We start from the raw sequence: 14282 nt of genomic DNA on the forward strand, positions 1-14282 counted from the left end.
TAACACACGCTAAGGTGTCCCTAGAACCAGCCTCTCCAGCTGACACACCGATTACGATTTATAACAAACTAGGAAAAAAGGCCCGTTTCTGAAACGGGCACTAGCAAGGTGTTTCCTCAGAGTGTGTATGTCTGAAAGAGTGTGTGTGAGAGTGACTGTATGAGAGAGAGAGAGAGTGAATATGCGAGTGTGTGTGTGTGTGAGAGAGAGAAAGTGAGACTGAGTGTGTGTGTGTGAGAGAGAGAGAGTGTGTGTGAGTGAGTGTGTGCCGGGAGGTCCCCCCTCCCCTCCCCTCCCCTCCCCTCACTCCCTCCCTCCCAGTCCCAGGGTCGTCCATCCGTCCGAGTTCTAGGGTCGTTGTCACCCCCCTCCCCCCCCTCTTCCAGGGTTGTCCCTACCTCCCAGTTCCAGGTTTGGTCCCTTGCTCCCTACCTCCCAGTTCCAGGTTTGGTCCCTCCCTCCCTCCGAGTTTCATGATGCCCCCTCCCTCCCTCCCTCCCTCTGTGTTTCATGATGCCCCCTCCCTCCCTCCATCCCTGTTTCAAGGTTCCCCCCTCCCTCCCAGTTCCAGAGTCCTCCCTGACTTCTCTCCCTTACTCCTACATTGCCCTCCCATTCAGCATCTCTCCCCACCAACCCCATGTCCACCATCAGTCGCTTTCTGTTCCCATCCATGCCCCTCCCCCTGAGGTCTCCAGTCGCCCCTGCCCCCGATATCGCCGATCACTGTTCCCCCCCCCCCCGTCTTACCGCCGTTTCAAAGTGCTGCAAGCAGCAAGCCAGCCCAGCAGTTCGCTTCCTTTTATGTCTTCTTCCCTCCTTGTGCCCCGCCCTCGTGTGACGTAACTTCCGCAAGGGCGGGACACAGGGAGGGAAGAAGACCCGAAGAGAAGCGATCATGTGGTGGAGTGCTGCGTGCAGATTTTTGACAGGTATTTGAGAGGCGGTGTTCATTCAATGCTGGGGGCCTGTGCCGTTGGTAGGCCGGGTGGGGGGTGGCTGAAGCAGCAAACTCGTGGGCAGAGTGGTGAGCTGGGTGGGTGAGCGATCTGTGTGTGTGTGTGGGGGGGGGGTGTAGCGGCATTGTGGAAGGCTGGGTGTGAGTCTGTTTCCCTGGCTGGGGGCCGTTTTTGTTAGTGGCAGCGGGAGTGCCCGGGTGGAGCGGCGAACTGGTGGGCGGAATAGTGACCTGCTGGATGAGCGAGCGAGCGACCTTGGGGGGGGGGGGGGGGGGGGTTGCAGCATTGTGGATGGCTGGGTGTGAGTCTGTTTCCCTGGCTGGGGGCTGTTTTTTTGAGTGGCAGCGGGAGTGCCTGGGTCGCTGTTTGCTTGGGGTGGTGGTGCAGGGTGGTATTGGTGGCTACCTGGGGTGGGTAAGGTGTGTGGCAACCTTGGGGGAGGCATTGCGAAGTGCAGATACTGCGCCTCCTACCTTCCAAAACGCACCTCCAATGCGATTGAGTGATTGCTCCGCCCCCGACGCCATAACGTTTGACGCGTGGGCGGGGCAGACACTCATGGAGCAAAAAAGTGGTCTCAGCCACCTCACTTTAGAATGTTGGGAAAGTGAGGCTTCATTAGAACGTTGGAGGTGCGTTTTATATAGAGAGATTACTACTTAACCTATGAAAAGTTGTTCCGTTATTATACTTCCTCTGTGTGCATCCGTATACTGCACAACCTGGCATGTTTGAAAATAAATGAATTTAAATAAAAATGGCACCATCAATAAAGGACAATTTGGATGCAGCAGCTGATAGTGGTTAGAGTGGTAGACTCTGGTCCTGAGGAACTGAGTTCAATTCCCACTTCAGGCACAGCTCCTTGTGACTCTGGGCAAGTCACTTAACCCTCCATTGTCCCAGGTACAAATAAGTACCTGTATATGTAAGCCGCATTGAGCCTGCCATGAGTGGGAAAGCGCGGGGTACAAATGTAACTAAAATAAAATAAAAAATGTTTGTTCGCTTTGTTGTGAGTGTACACAAAACAATGGCTGCGCAGGGAAGGGGAAACTGACTAACCTAAGTAGCTTCAGTTATTTGAAGTCATGCCATCTCCTGTTCTCAATCAAACCTCCTAGAGCTGGACTCACTACTAGGGATCCAAGATGGTGGTGTGACATGTCAGCTGCTTGGAGCGCTCCTGAGTTTTTTTCCACTGAACTTATTTCCCTCTTTCCTAGTTTGAGCATGCCGAAGAGAAAGGGCAAGCTGAAGGGTTTTCCCCTCCTGAAGCCAGAGTCTCTTCTTCAGCAAGCCTCCATTACAGCCTTTGCTGCATCTTCCCCAATATCAAGTGTTTCTGCTTCCAGGGCACAGAAGACACCTGGATTGGAGAGTGTCTCTTCACTCAGCCCGGTGGGACCAGCAACCTGATGAGAGGTCTGAACTGGTTTTCGGCCCTGAAAGAAGTGTTACATGAAAGGGAGGGGAAGCAGCCAGCATTGAAGAAAGCGCTGGGGATGACTGGTGAGGCAGGTATTACCCCGCAGCATTTTTTGGAGGGGAACTAGCAACTCCTGAGCATGGCATTAGCAGGAGCTACGATGGATGGTATTTCCTTAGCTTACATCCCAGAAGTGGTTTCTTTATGTGCTACTGCCCTTCAGCCATTGGTGAGACCCCAGGAGCGCTATCACTGGACTCTATCTGAATCTCTGCACTTCCTTTGTACCTGTTTCCCTGAAAATGCTGTGCAAATTCGAGAAGATAAACTTGAATTGACTCTGTTGTAACTAAGCAAACCCAGCTGGAATCAGTGGTGAGATCCATGACAATTAAGCTCAGTTTATGGGAGATAGACTGTTACTTTGCCATAAGTTGGAAATCTTGGAAAATTCAGTGTGGAACTTAAAACTTGAGAATACTTAATTTCCATAAACAAAAGCTACACGGCTTGTCTTGTTTGTTTTTCTACAAGACAAAGACTCCTTACTAACTATATCTTCAGAAATCACAACCCACCTTTTTAGGTGGAAAAATTCAGATTTTTCCTGATGTTTTAAAATGGATTCAGAAAAGGAGAAATAAGTTCTTTGGGATGAGACAAGAAGTATTAACTTTGGGAGCCTGCTTTCAGCTTCATTTTCCCTGTAAATGTGTTCTTCTTTTCAAGGATAAGAAATATGTATATTTGTTGAACCTCTTCGCTTGTACTGCGTTTTGAATTTGCAGAGTAGTTCAGGTTCTAGTCCAGTTACTTAGCTAGCTAAGAGATTGTTTTGGAAACGTTAACCTGTCTTTCCTTATGATTTTCTTATTTTTTCTTTTAATCCAATTTCCATTGGAAATATGATCTTGGATCTCAATTTTGTGGACTACTTAGCTAGTAGTTGTATGCGCTCAATGGACCTTATCCACTCAGTGGATGAATCATTCCATTCTGATGAAAGGAATCCCCTTACAGATTCAAGTAACTCTAAAGACAAATGAGTTCTTCTGGAGGAGCTGCATAGGCAGGGTATACGATCTGTTCAGGAAACGCTTCAACATATAAACTTTCTAGAGGTAAGAGCAATAGATTGTAAGCTCTGTCGAGCAGGGACTGTCTCTTCATGTTCAAGTGTACAATGCTGCGTACATCTAGTACCGCTATAGAAATGATAAGTAGTAGTAGTGCTCTTAAGGGCTTTTAGATATCAGATACACAAGCTTATTCTGGTTTAGAGAACCAGGTGGGCATGTATTATATAAACAAGCAGGGAGGAAATTAGTCATACACCTCCTGTGTTGGGAGACTCTGGAAACGGGCCATTTCTCAGGCCTACAGATCTAATGCCCAAAGACAGTGTCCACAAGGACCAACTGAGTTGAGTCACCGACACAACTAATCGTGCTACTCCATTCAATAAAAAATTTCCAATTTTGCGCTAGGGGAGTGTCTTTTGCCAGACTAGCCTCATCATTTATCGTTTATTCATTTTACTATACCGTTTCAAGTTGTGGTTACAAAACAAAAACGGTTTATGTGGTAATATAAAATCATAATAAAACAATCAAAGAACTCCATCGAATAGATAGGAAAGCAAACTAAAACAATCATTCTTAAAAATAGAAAACACCAATTCTTACTAAAACAACCATTCATAACAAGTACATGAGACACATATAAAGTTCTGCTTATTTAGTGCTGCCTACCTAATGTTGCCATTTGTCACAAATTGTTTTCAAATGTATCCTGGAACAAGTGTGTTTTTAAAAATTTTTGAAACCGAATATGTGATTCTTCCAATCTAAGGTGTTTTGGAAGACAGTTCCAAAGAGAGGGGCCCAGAAAGAAGAATGCTGAATTTCTAGTGGACTCCCATCTGGCCTTCTGTGGTGAAAGGATAATCAATCTGTTGTCTGCAAGTGAACGAAGTGTTCGCTGAGGTGAATAAGACAAGATGAGATTTGATAAATACAACGGAATTAGTAGATATAGTGCTTTATGGGTCAATGTGAGGATTTTAAATTTTATTCTGGTTTCTAGTGGAAGCCAGTGAAGTTGGAACAAAAGTGGTGTAATTCTATTGTATTTTGAGGCCCTGCAGATGACACGAGCTGCAGTGTTCTGGATCATCTGTAAACGTTTTATGTTTATCTTAGTTAGCCCTCCTTCCTTTTTTTTTTTTTTTTGGTGGGGGGAAGGGAGACGGTCTTTCGTACAAATATCCTTCTATTCCTCTTATAGCAAAGATCTTTCTGAAGCCCTAGTCCTCACAGCTTAGCTGTTGAGAAGTTAACATTATCAGGCAAAGCCAGTGCCTTAATGACTGCCAGCAAGGATACGGATTTAAATGGAAAAGGTCTGCCATGTAGAGGTAAAAGCAGAGCCATTAGAGAATGACACGGGGATAAAATTTGTCTCCATCCCCACATGCCCCGCCCCATGGGCTCTGGTCTCATCTGCAGAAGCCTCGAACACTTATGGTTTTATATTTAAATCTTTTTATTAAAGTATAAAAAGGAACAATATGCTGTGCAACTTTTGTGTATAAATTACAAATAGAAAACAATAACAATGAGAACCTATAATAAACCCTACCACCACCACCCTCTACCCTTCCAACACCTACCCCAAGGAATCCTAATCCACCCTGTTAAAATGTCCAGGGGTACAAAATACAACCCATTCTGTATGACCTAGAGGGGAGAAATATGCCCTATAAAGCACAGTTATGATTTTTTAATCTGTGGATGAATAAGAAGTCATCAACAATCTCAGGATTCAGTCTCCCGTCTTCCACAGTCCTTCCTGCAATAGATGGCTTCTTAGATGTGCTGGTAGCAGGATGTACAGGATCCCCCATGCAAACTTTGCTAGCTGTGGCCAGCATGTTTGCTTGTTTTTCCAAAAAATAAAAATATTGTCGTCCGCATCAATCAAACACAAATAACAGTCCAGTTCATGAACAGGCTTCAAAGCAGAAAGTGACATGGGGACAAAGTTTGTCCCCATCCCCATGTCATTCTCTTCCATAGATCTTTTTACTTGCTTCTACGTGTGTCAGAGGCGAGTCTCATACCCAACTCTGCTAAGGTTCAACATAATAAAATTGGGGCTTATCATTATGTAGAAAGTAAAGCATCTCCATACAGCTATTAGTTATATCCTTTATGTGGGGCTTGTTTCAATTGAAGCCTCCCACCGTGTCATAGGACCTCAGCATTGTACTTTGCTCTTCTATCTGGAGTAGACTAAAGCCCATAGAAAGTCCACCCAGGTTTGTGTTTCTTTTGATTCAAACAAGATAGAGACTTCCAACAGCAAACATACGCTTTCAAATTGGCTAGTAGACTGCATTTTCTTCTCTTATGCCCAGGTTCAAGTAACTCTATAAGGTTATGTCACAACTCATGTCAGCTCTCGCTGCATTGAGGTCAGCTGCGTCATGTACTTCTATCCATACACTGACATTGCATTATTGCCTGGAGCAGGACTCCCAATGTGACAATACATTTTTAGCCAGACAATCCTCCAGCATCTATTTGGGGCTTAGAATCCAACTCCACTCCCCTAGGCCTTTCATTTCCAGTTGCAGGCTGCCTTCTAACATGATTATAACTAAAGCTTGTTGCCACCAAAAAATACTGTTGGTTGCAACACCAGCAGTGGTAGTCCTAGGCTGCCTGACACCCGGGGCGGATGGCCGAGGGGTGCCGCGCGCCCGTTGGCCGAGTCCGCTTGTTCCCTCCCTGCTGCTCCCTCTGCCCCGGAACAGGAAGTAACCTGTTCCGCGCAGAGGGAGCAGCAGGGAGGGAACGAGCGGACTCGGCCAACAGGCGCGCGGCACCCCCCCCCAGCGGCGTGCATCCGGGGCGGACTGGCCCCCGCCCCCCCCCCCTTGGTATGCCACTGAACAGTTTCTTTTATTAACCCCCCCTCCCCATTTCAGTTGATGGCAGCCTGCAGATAGACACTCCCATGAGCGAGGATTAGTCCTGCTTGTCTTCAGAGAGGACAAAGGTAACTACCCACAGTAGGTGTTCTCTGTGGACAGCAAGAAATTCTCAGAACCTGACCTCCTCCCCAAGGAGTTGTATCCCTCTATATGTGTAACGGACTGAGGAGGTCCACACAGCAGGAAGGAAAGAATGCACATTTGCAGTGAACCTGCTGGAAGCTTCCAGAAAAAGTGGCTGGAAGTACTGTTTCCCACAACGAGCGCCATTAGTGACATGACAGCAGGACATAAATCCTCACCTTATGTCATCAGAGAACATCTGCTACATGTAAATTTTCTTTAAAGGAAGATCTGGAATTTGTACAATATTTGAAGCTTGAAAATACTAAAACTATAACAAAACCATAACATACTGGCTCAGCAATGCTGTGAGCAAGAAGCAGCTGGACATGCTGACAAACTCACCAAAGATAGTGTTTTCTTCTGTGTAATCTCTGGTGCAGTCAAGACGCAGCAGTGTACCATAGTTGAAATCTTCGACAACCCCATCAAACCGCATACAGAACGGTCTCCATTTCTGGTAACATTAGAAACCATTTACTTAAAACTACTGTCACAGCCAGTCAATTCCCTCCACTTAGCTAAAAAAAAAAAAAGAATCTAATACCCTTAAGTAAGAGCAAAACACTGGTGGGTCTGGCTCAAAGAAGCATTCTCACAAAAGGCAAAGACCATGTGGGTGATTTTTTTTTTTCTGTAAATTGAGAAAGTACAAACAATAGTGTTTGATCTATAGTACAGTTAATCTACATCTCATCTGCTGAATTTGTGTATAGAACATAAGTTTACCTCTTTGGCTTGTTCAGATTTAAGCTCCTCTGGATCTACAATATCTATCTTCAGGTCACCAAAGCTGGCTTTGAACTCCGTATAGATAAGATCATCAACCTTGGTGAGTTTTAGAAGTCTAGGCTCAACAGAAGAGATCAGCTACAAGAAACATGGAAACCATCAGCCTATTTAGAAATGGTACCCAAGTCCTCTTCCAAGCATCTGCCTTATTTATATATCTTCATTTATTTATCTTATTTGGTGCGACTGTTGACTTTCCTATACATACTATGGCGTTCCTATTCTAAGTAATTTTTTTTTAACAAAATGTAATAATATAACCTGAGAAAAACAAAGAACACAGTTTTTGTACTATTATGTCATTTATTTAAAGAACAAAGCTATCCAACACCCACATCACCCATGCGAAAAAGCAACCACCCCCTTGGTTACTCAAACAACTGAACAAATTTAATTGATAATTAGATTCAGTTGATTGAACGCAGCCAGACAGGATGAATCTGAACCTCACTACATATTGCCATCACTGAAGGAGCCATGAATTCTGTACTGTACTAGAAAATTCTTGCGAACATCTGGTCATCCTGTCCATGAACTGAAGCTGAAAGGTAATCGGGTTATGTAGCAAGACTATGATCCAGAACACAAAAGTAAGTCTACAAATGAATGGCTGAGGAGAAACAAAAATTAAAGTTTTGGATTGGCCTAGTCAAAGTCCTACTTGAACCCAATGGAGATGTTGCAGGACCTGAAATGAGCAGTTCATGCATAAAAACCTATGAATGTGTCTGAATTAAAGCAGTTCTGCAAAGAGTGAGCTAAGATTCCTCAACAGTAATATGAAAGATTAATATCAAATTATAGGAAGCGTTTAGTTACAATTATTGCTGTTAAAGGTGGTAGGATCAGTTACTAAGTTTAGGAGGCAGCTACTTCCCCCACATGGGTGACACAGAAGCTGGACAACCCTGCTTCCCAAACAAATGAAGTCATTATTTAAAAACTGTGTTATGTGTTTCCTTTTCTATAATCTTTATAAACAGACCAAAAGCAACAAGGTCACAAAGTACATTCACAGGGTAGTAATTTTCTGTTTTCACCCCTCCCTCCCGCCCCATCACCCACAAAAGAAAAAAAAAAACACAAAATCAAGGCCTGGACCACCTATGTTGACTCTTCACAGCAACCATGACCCATTACCAACAACTGGAAACACTGTCGTCACCTCAACTCCCTCTCCAGTTATTTTTATTATTATTATGTACATCGCTTTGATGTGTGCTATAAAAAAAAGTAAGCAAATTTCATTAAACACAGTAAACTCCTCCCCCATCAACCCTGTTTGCCACTAGGGGTATGAACAACCAAAGGAGTAATTAGATCTTACCTGCTAAACTTGCTCTCCTATAGTCCCACCAGACCAATCCAGAACCTGAGGGTTTTGCCCATCAACCAGCAAACAGAGACAGAGAATAATGAACTGAGCTCTACCCTATAAGGGCACCATGCAGCTTGAGTACCTCAGTATTTCAATAACAAAGCAATGGTAGTACCTTCCAATTGTCCTGATTGATTCCAATACTGACTTCCAGTCCCCCCTCTTTTATACTTTTATCCCTGCGGTCTTAAAATAGATAACATACATAAATTAGTATAACCTCAGAGAGTCAAACACAGAATAATGAAAGCAAAAAATTATAATACATTTTTTTTAAAAAGTGGTAATGTTGTGTGATCTATTAGACTTACTGGACATCTGGAGGGTTCTTCATCCCTTAGGGATTACAAGCATTTATCCCGTGCTCACTCTTCTCAGTCCCTAATAGACTATTTACTTGTTTCATAACATTTGATGAATAAGGTGGTCTTAGCTGAGACAGGGCCATATGAAATACCTGACCATGCCTTGAGTAGACCTCATTTTCTTGAATGTTTCCCCAGATCAGCCACAGTAGAAATTTCCCATTGACTATACACCAATATTTCTTTTAGAGAGTTTCTATTGTACTGAACATGAGACTTTTAATCAAGAGCATACCACAGAGCCGATATGTTTTTGGGAAGCTGCCAAAACGGTATACCCTTAAATTAAAAGCTAGAGAAAGAAATTTTGCATCTAGAACGTTTGGTTGTGAATAAACAAAGAACTTTTGCATCCTCTCCCACTTTTACCAATAAACTCCAATTATTGAGCATGCAAACTGCGCTGAACGGACTTTAACACCAAAGAGCTAAGAAATCGGTGCTATACTTTAGATACCAACTTTATAAACACAGGAATAAATCTGGCAGGCTACTGGCTAGTTTGGTGCAGGTTTTTTTTTTTTTTTTTTTTTTTGGGGGGGGGGGGGGTTCTCATGCTATTTTGAGGATGCAATATCCATAAGGAGGCCTCCATAGAACACGTTGCTAAGGACAGCAGTTCTTCTCCGTTAGTTTTGACACAGAGAAGGCCTTTGACCGTGTCAATTGGGAGTTTCTGTTTAGGGTCCTGGAGGGCTATGGTATCACTGGCCATTTTAATTTGGTGGTCAGCACACTTTATGCTAATCCCTGGGCACAGGGGCTGGTTAATGGACATCCCTCTGCCCCCTTTTCTGTTCTTAGAGGCACCAGATAGGGTTGTCCCTTATCCCCTCTCCTTTTTGTTCTCACCTTGGATCTCTCGAATTGCCTGATGAATGGGGAAAGCCTATAAAAGTTTGCTAATCCCTTCTAAAATGGGTCCCCCACCAAGGAAGTGCCTGAGATGGCTGAACTACAAAAAGGCCCCTTAAGGACTTAGGTTATTTAAAAGAAAAAAGTCCTCAGTTGTCATATATAACTACTGTACTCTCACTCCCTTTCATTAACTGGGAGATCCTCTTCTTCAAGAGGCTCTGCCATAGATGCTAACCTCATGGTCTGAAACCACTGCAGAGACAAATGATTGAGAATCCCGATCTGGGATTTCTAAACTCTCTTCTTGGCTTCTCTGGCGGGAAGGCTACCCCCTGCTGGAACCAGAGTAGACAGCTGAATGGGAACAGGGATTGCGGGAATTCCACAGAACCCACGGGTATGAAAGAAGTTGCCAGGGGATTCCTGCGGGGATAGATGTTGCCATGGGAGTTCCATGGGAGTGTAATGAAAATCTCAGGCGACTCCAGAATGAGACTTAGAATGCACTGAGAGGCAATTGGAGAACCAAAATGAGGCTTGGAACATATGACGAGAGAACAGCTGGAGCACCAGACTGAGGCTTGGAATGCCCAGAGAGGCAACTGGAACACCAGACTGATGCTTGGAACACTCATTGGTTGAATAGCGAATATCATCCAAAAAAGCCACAGAAACAGAGGGCTGTGAGCAAGTAAATAATAGTGTTGACTCCTGCGGATATGGGTAGGGGGTGGAGAAGATTATTTGTGGGGATGGAATGGATCTTAGCGGGGATGGGTGAAATTTCTGTCCCCATGCAATTCTCTATACCAGAGCAGCCTGAGATTTCTTAGGAAGGCATTGTGAAGGTGAAGAACACATTTGCAGAAAAATGCATACCCTACTCCCCGAAGTTCCACCAACCCTGCAGAGGCTAGATCTAATTCTCTAATGTTCACAATTCATTATTCTCTCTAGGTGCTGGTTGATGGGCAAAACCCTCATGAACTGGACTGGTCTGGTGAGGATGGTAAAGAAAAATATTTGGTTTACCTCAATTTTAAATACATTTTTCTTGATTTTTGGGCATTTGTGTGTTTGTTCACCTATTCATTCTTTTTCACACATATTGCATGCTTGCTAGAACTTTAAGCATGCAAATTTAATTGTTCACATGTTAAATTCACATGTATACAAGCAATTTGCACATACTTAAAATTTTTTTGCCATTTTTTCATGTAGCCCTGATTTCTACAAGCAATGCTCCTTGCCCTTAGTGATCAAGCTTTCTTTTCTCCTGCCTACCTGAAACTTTTTTCTACCACAATTCCACCTTCCATCCTCCTAGATACAGTGGGCCTGATATTCAAAATTATTTAATTATATGGCCAGAAGAGGCTCCTTGCCATATAAATTGCCTGTCCGTGTCTAACCTGTCATTTTCATCAACCGGATAGGGCCCAGGCCAGGACCGGCTATTTTGTGGGCACTCTGCGGCCAGAGTCAGCACGTAATGGGCTAAGATAACGACACATATAGGACAATATAAAATGTAGTCCTATTTTTATGTGGTTCTTCATAGCCAGTTGTGTCAAATATCACGCTTAACTGGCTACGTTTTCACCGGCTCTGTACACCCAGAAATTCAATATTGGAGCCTGGACATTTTTGGGTATAACATCAGCAGCAGTCAGCAAACCACTGATTGCCGCAGGCTGAATATCAAGCAAATGTTCCTACTGGCCTTTCTTTCTAGGTACAAAATTAGTTTGAAAACCTTCTGGGGTGGGAAGCTACCTACTCTACCTAAAATGTAACTCATCTTGAGCTCAGATTTTGAAAGGTATGTAAGTCAATTTCATCATCCAAAACCCTTCTGTTCTCCCCCTCCTTAGCAGTGCTCATTCTTGATTCTTCTATTACTTTAATAATCATATGTAGTATACTAAGCCCTACCCTCCAACACCACTACCACCATTTATGCTCTTTTTCGGCTTCCACCTTTCTCTTATTCCATTCCATCCTGTGGGAAAGAACATAGGATATGTCAGAGTCCAGCATCTCCCCCTCTCAGTAAATGCTGCTCACCTACAGCCACTTACATTAAAATATACTTCTGCATGCTGATAAGCCTTCATTGCCCATATCATTTCTATGTTGGGCTGTAGGAAAAATGTAAAAAAAAGAATTTGTAAATTCTACAAACAGTAACACCATTATATGCAAATATATTCCACACACTCATTGTGGACATCCTGAAAATCCAACTAGCTCTGGGGTCAGTGAACAGATTTGGGAATTCTTGCTTACAGGGATGTTTTTATGATCCAGTACTAGCCCACTACCTGAGCAGCATACTTGTGAGCCCTGAGCTTTTTTTGCAGTGATATTATTCCTTGTATGAAATGTGACTTTGGGTACTGTCAAACCAGTAACACAGAGCCCAGTACCGAGTCTTTCTGGAAAAGACAATCAAAATTATCAGCCCCCAGAGCAGGTGTGCAGGAGAATGAAAGGATGCTGCAGTCACAACACAGTCAGACATCACAGCTCCTCTTACTTACATCATTTCCATAGAGGTCTGCGGGGAGGGATAATGCTTGTGCTGCCGCTACTACTTCACTTGGGCCCTACACAGGAAGAAAAGCATCAGCTGAAAATATAAAACTATGAATCGGAATTGACAGAAAAAACACAAAATAATGTGGCTTTTATCATGCAAAGGTATATATACTAAGAGGGGCATTTTCAATATGATGTCTAAGTCCAACTCAAAATCTGAATAGGAAAGAAGGTCATTTTCAAAAAAGAAAAACGTTTTTTCTTTTGTTTTCGAAAATACTGTTTTGAACAAGGTTTTGTGGTTTGGACGTTTTGTTCTTTGGTTCATTTTCAAACAAAAAAACCATCCAAGTGCAAAATGAACAAAATCAAGCCATTGGGATGTAGGAGGAGCCAGCATTTTTAGTAGACTGGTCCCCCAGATATCCTAGGAAAACAACAGGGCATCTGATCTGGGCTTCCAAGATGGTATTTTTAAACACAACATCCATGCCTGATTTAAAGTCCTAACCTTTGCAACGGATTCTTTTACCTTATTTTAACCATTTTTCTCATTTTATCATAGTCACCCCCTTTTGAAAATTAAATGCTGTTACAGTAGATTTCCTTAGTGACTTCACTCCAGATATTAGATCAAATTATAATTACTGTTTCCCATCACAGCATTACTTCTCGTACTAAGACCCGCATTCCACTAAGGTCCAGATCTAAAATAGCTCTCCCTCTAGTCGGTTCCTGGGCCAGTTGCTCTAAGAAGCAGTCCTTTATTACATCTAGTACCTTTACCATCCTACCACTCCCTGTTGTCACATTTATGCAGTCAATGGCAGGGTAATCACCCATTATTATATTGTTGGTCAATTTGCCAGCTTTCCTATTTACTGTTACATAGTAAATGACGGCAGATAAAGACCTGATCCATCCAGTCTGCCCAACATTTCATCTGTCTGTTCGTTCTATCCTGGCAGACAATAGTATAGCCCTTCCAGTATACTCTTTCCCATCACACATAGAATTTCTATTCATAAGGATTCCACACTGCTATCAGTTTCATGCAGAATATAAACACTGTAAAAACAATTTAAGTGTGCTCATAACTTCTGATGGAAAAAAACTCCCACCATACTACAAAATTTGTAGATATACGTAAAGGGGCATTTTCGATATGACATCTAAATCCAACTTTGGATATTTTACTGAAAACGTCCAAAAATCAAGTGAACATGGCCATTTTTTAACCTGAAAAACATCTTTTTGTTTCAAAAATGGCCATTTCCTAGACACTTTTTTTCTTTTGTCACCATTTTCGGGAAACAGAATGTCCAATGGGAAAACACACAAAAATAAGCCATTTGGATATCTTGGGGGGGGGGGGGGGGGGTTCAGATTTCTTAGTAGACTGACACCACAGACATCCCAGCAGAGCAGTGGGGCATCCTAGGGATGCACTGCACTTCACATAAAACATCCCAAGTGCACATCTCACCATTACTCCCTCATATTGCAGGGTGAGCCTTCCGAAACCCACCAAAAACCTTCTGTACCCAACTGTATATCACTACAACAGCCTTTGTGTCTGCAGGTGTCACATATACGTGGGTACTATAGGTTTTTAGTGGGCTTACACTTTCCACCACAAGTGTACCAGTTACAGTAGGATATGGGCATGGGCCCCCCTTTTCTACAGTGCACTGCATTGACCACTAGGCTATTCCAGGGACCTGCTTGTTGCTCTAATATAACTGGCCATAACATCTGAAGCTGTCATAGAGGCTGGTACATACTGTTTCTTTCACATCTATAGGGGGTGTGAGGGGGTTAGTGACCACTGGGGGAGTAA

At 43.2% G+C, this 14282-nt stretch overlaps 1 protein-coding gene across 1 annotated transcript in view; it reads right to left on the reverse strand.

Annotated features, from left to right (window-relative positions):
• Positions 1–14282, reverse strand: part of PBDC1 (polysaccharide biosynthesis domain containing 1) — a 31754-nt gene that overhangs the window by 10306 nt on the left and 7166 nt on the right. The window contains exons 2-5 of the mRNA XM_030201980.1: positions 12445–12510; positions 11983–12042; positions 7238–7378; positions 6854–6965 (exon numbers count right to left, since the gene is read on the reverse strand). Coding sequence (XP_030057840.1) covers positions 6854–6965; positions 7238–7378; positions 11983–12042; positions 12445–12510 — 379 coding nt within the window. The remainder of the gene's footprint in view (positions 1–6853; positions 6966–7237; positions 7379–11982; positions 12043–12444; positions 12511–14282) is intronic.

The sequence above is a fragment of the Microcaecilia unicolor genome, chromosome 4, assembly GCF_901765095.1.
Source record: "Microcaecilia unicolor chromosome 4, aMicUni1.1, whole genome shotgun sequence".
NCBI lineage: Eukaryota > Metazoa > Chordata > Amphibia > Gymnophiona > Siphonopidae > Microcaecilia > Microcaecilia unicolor.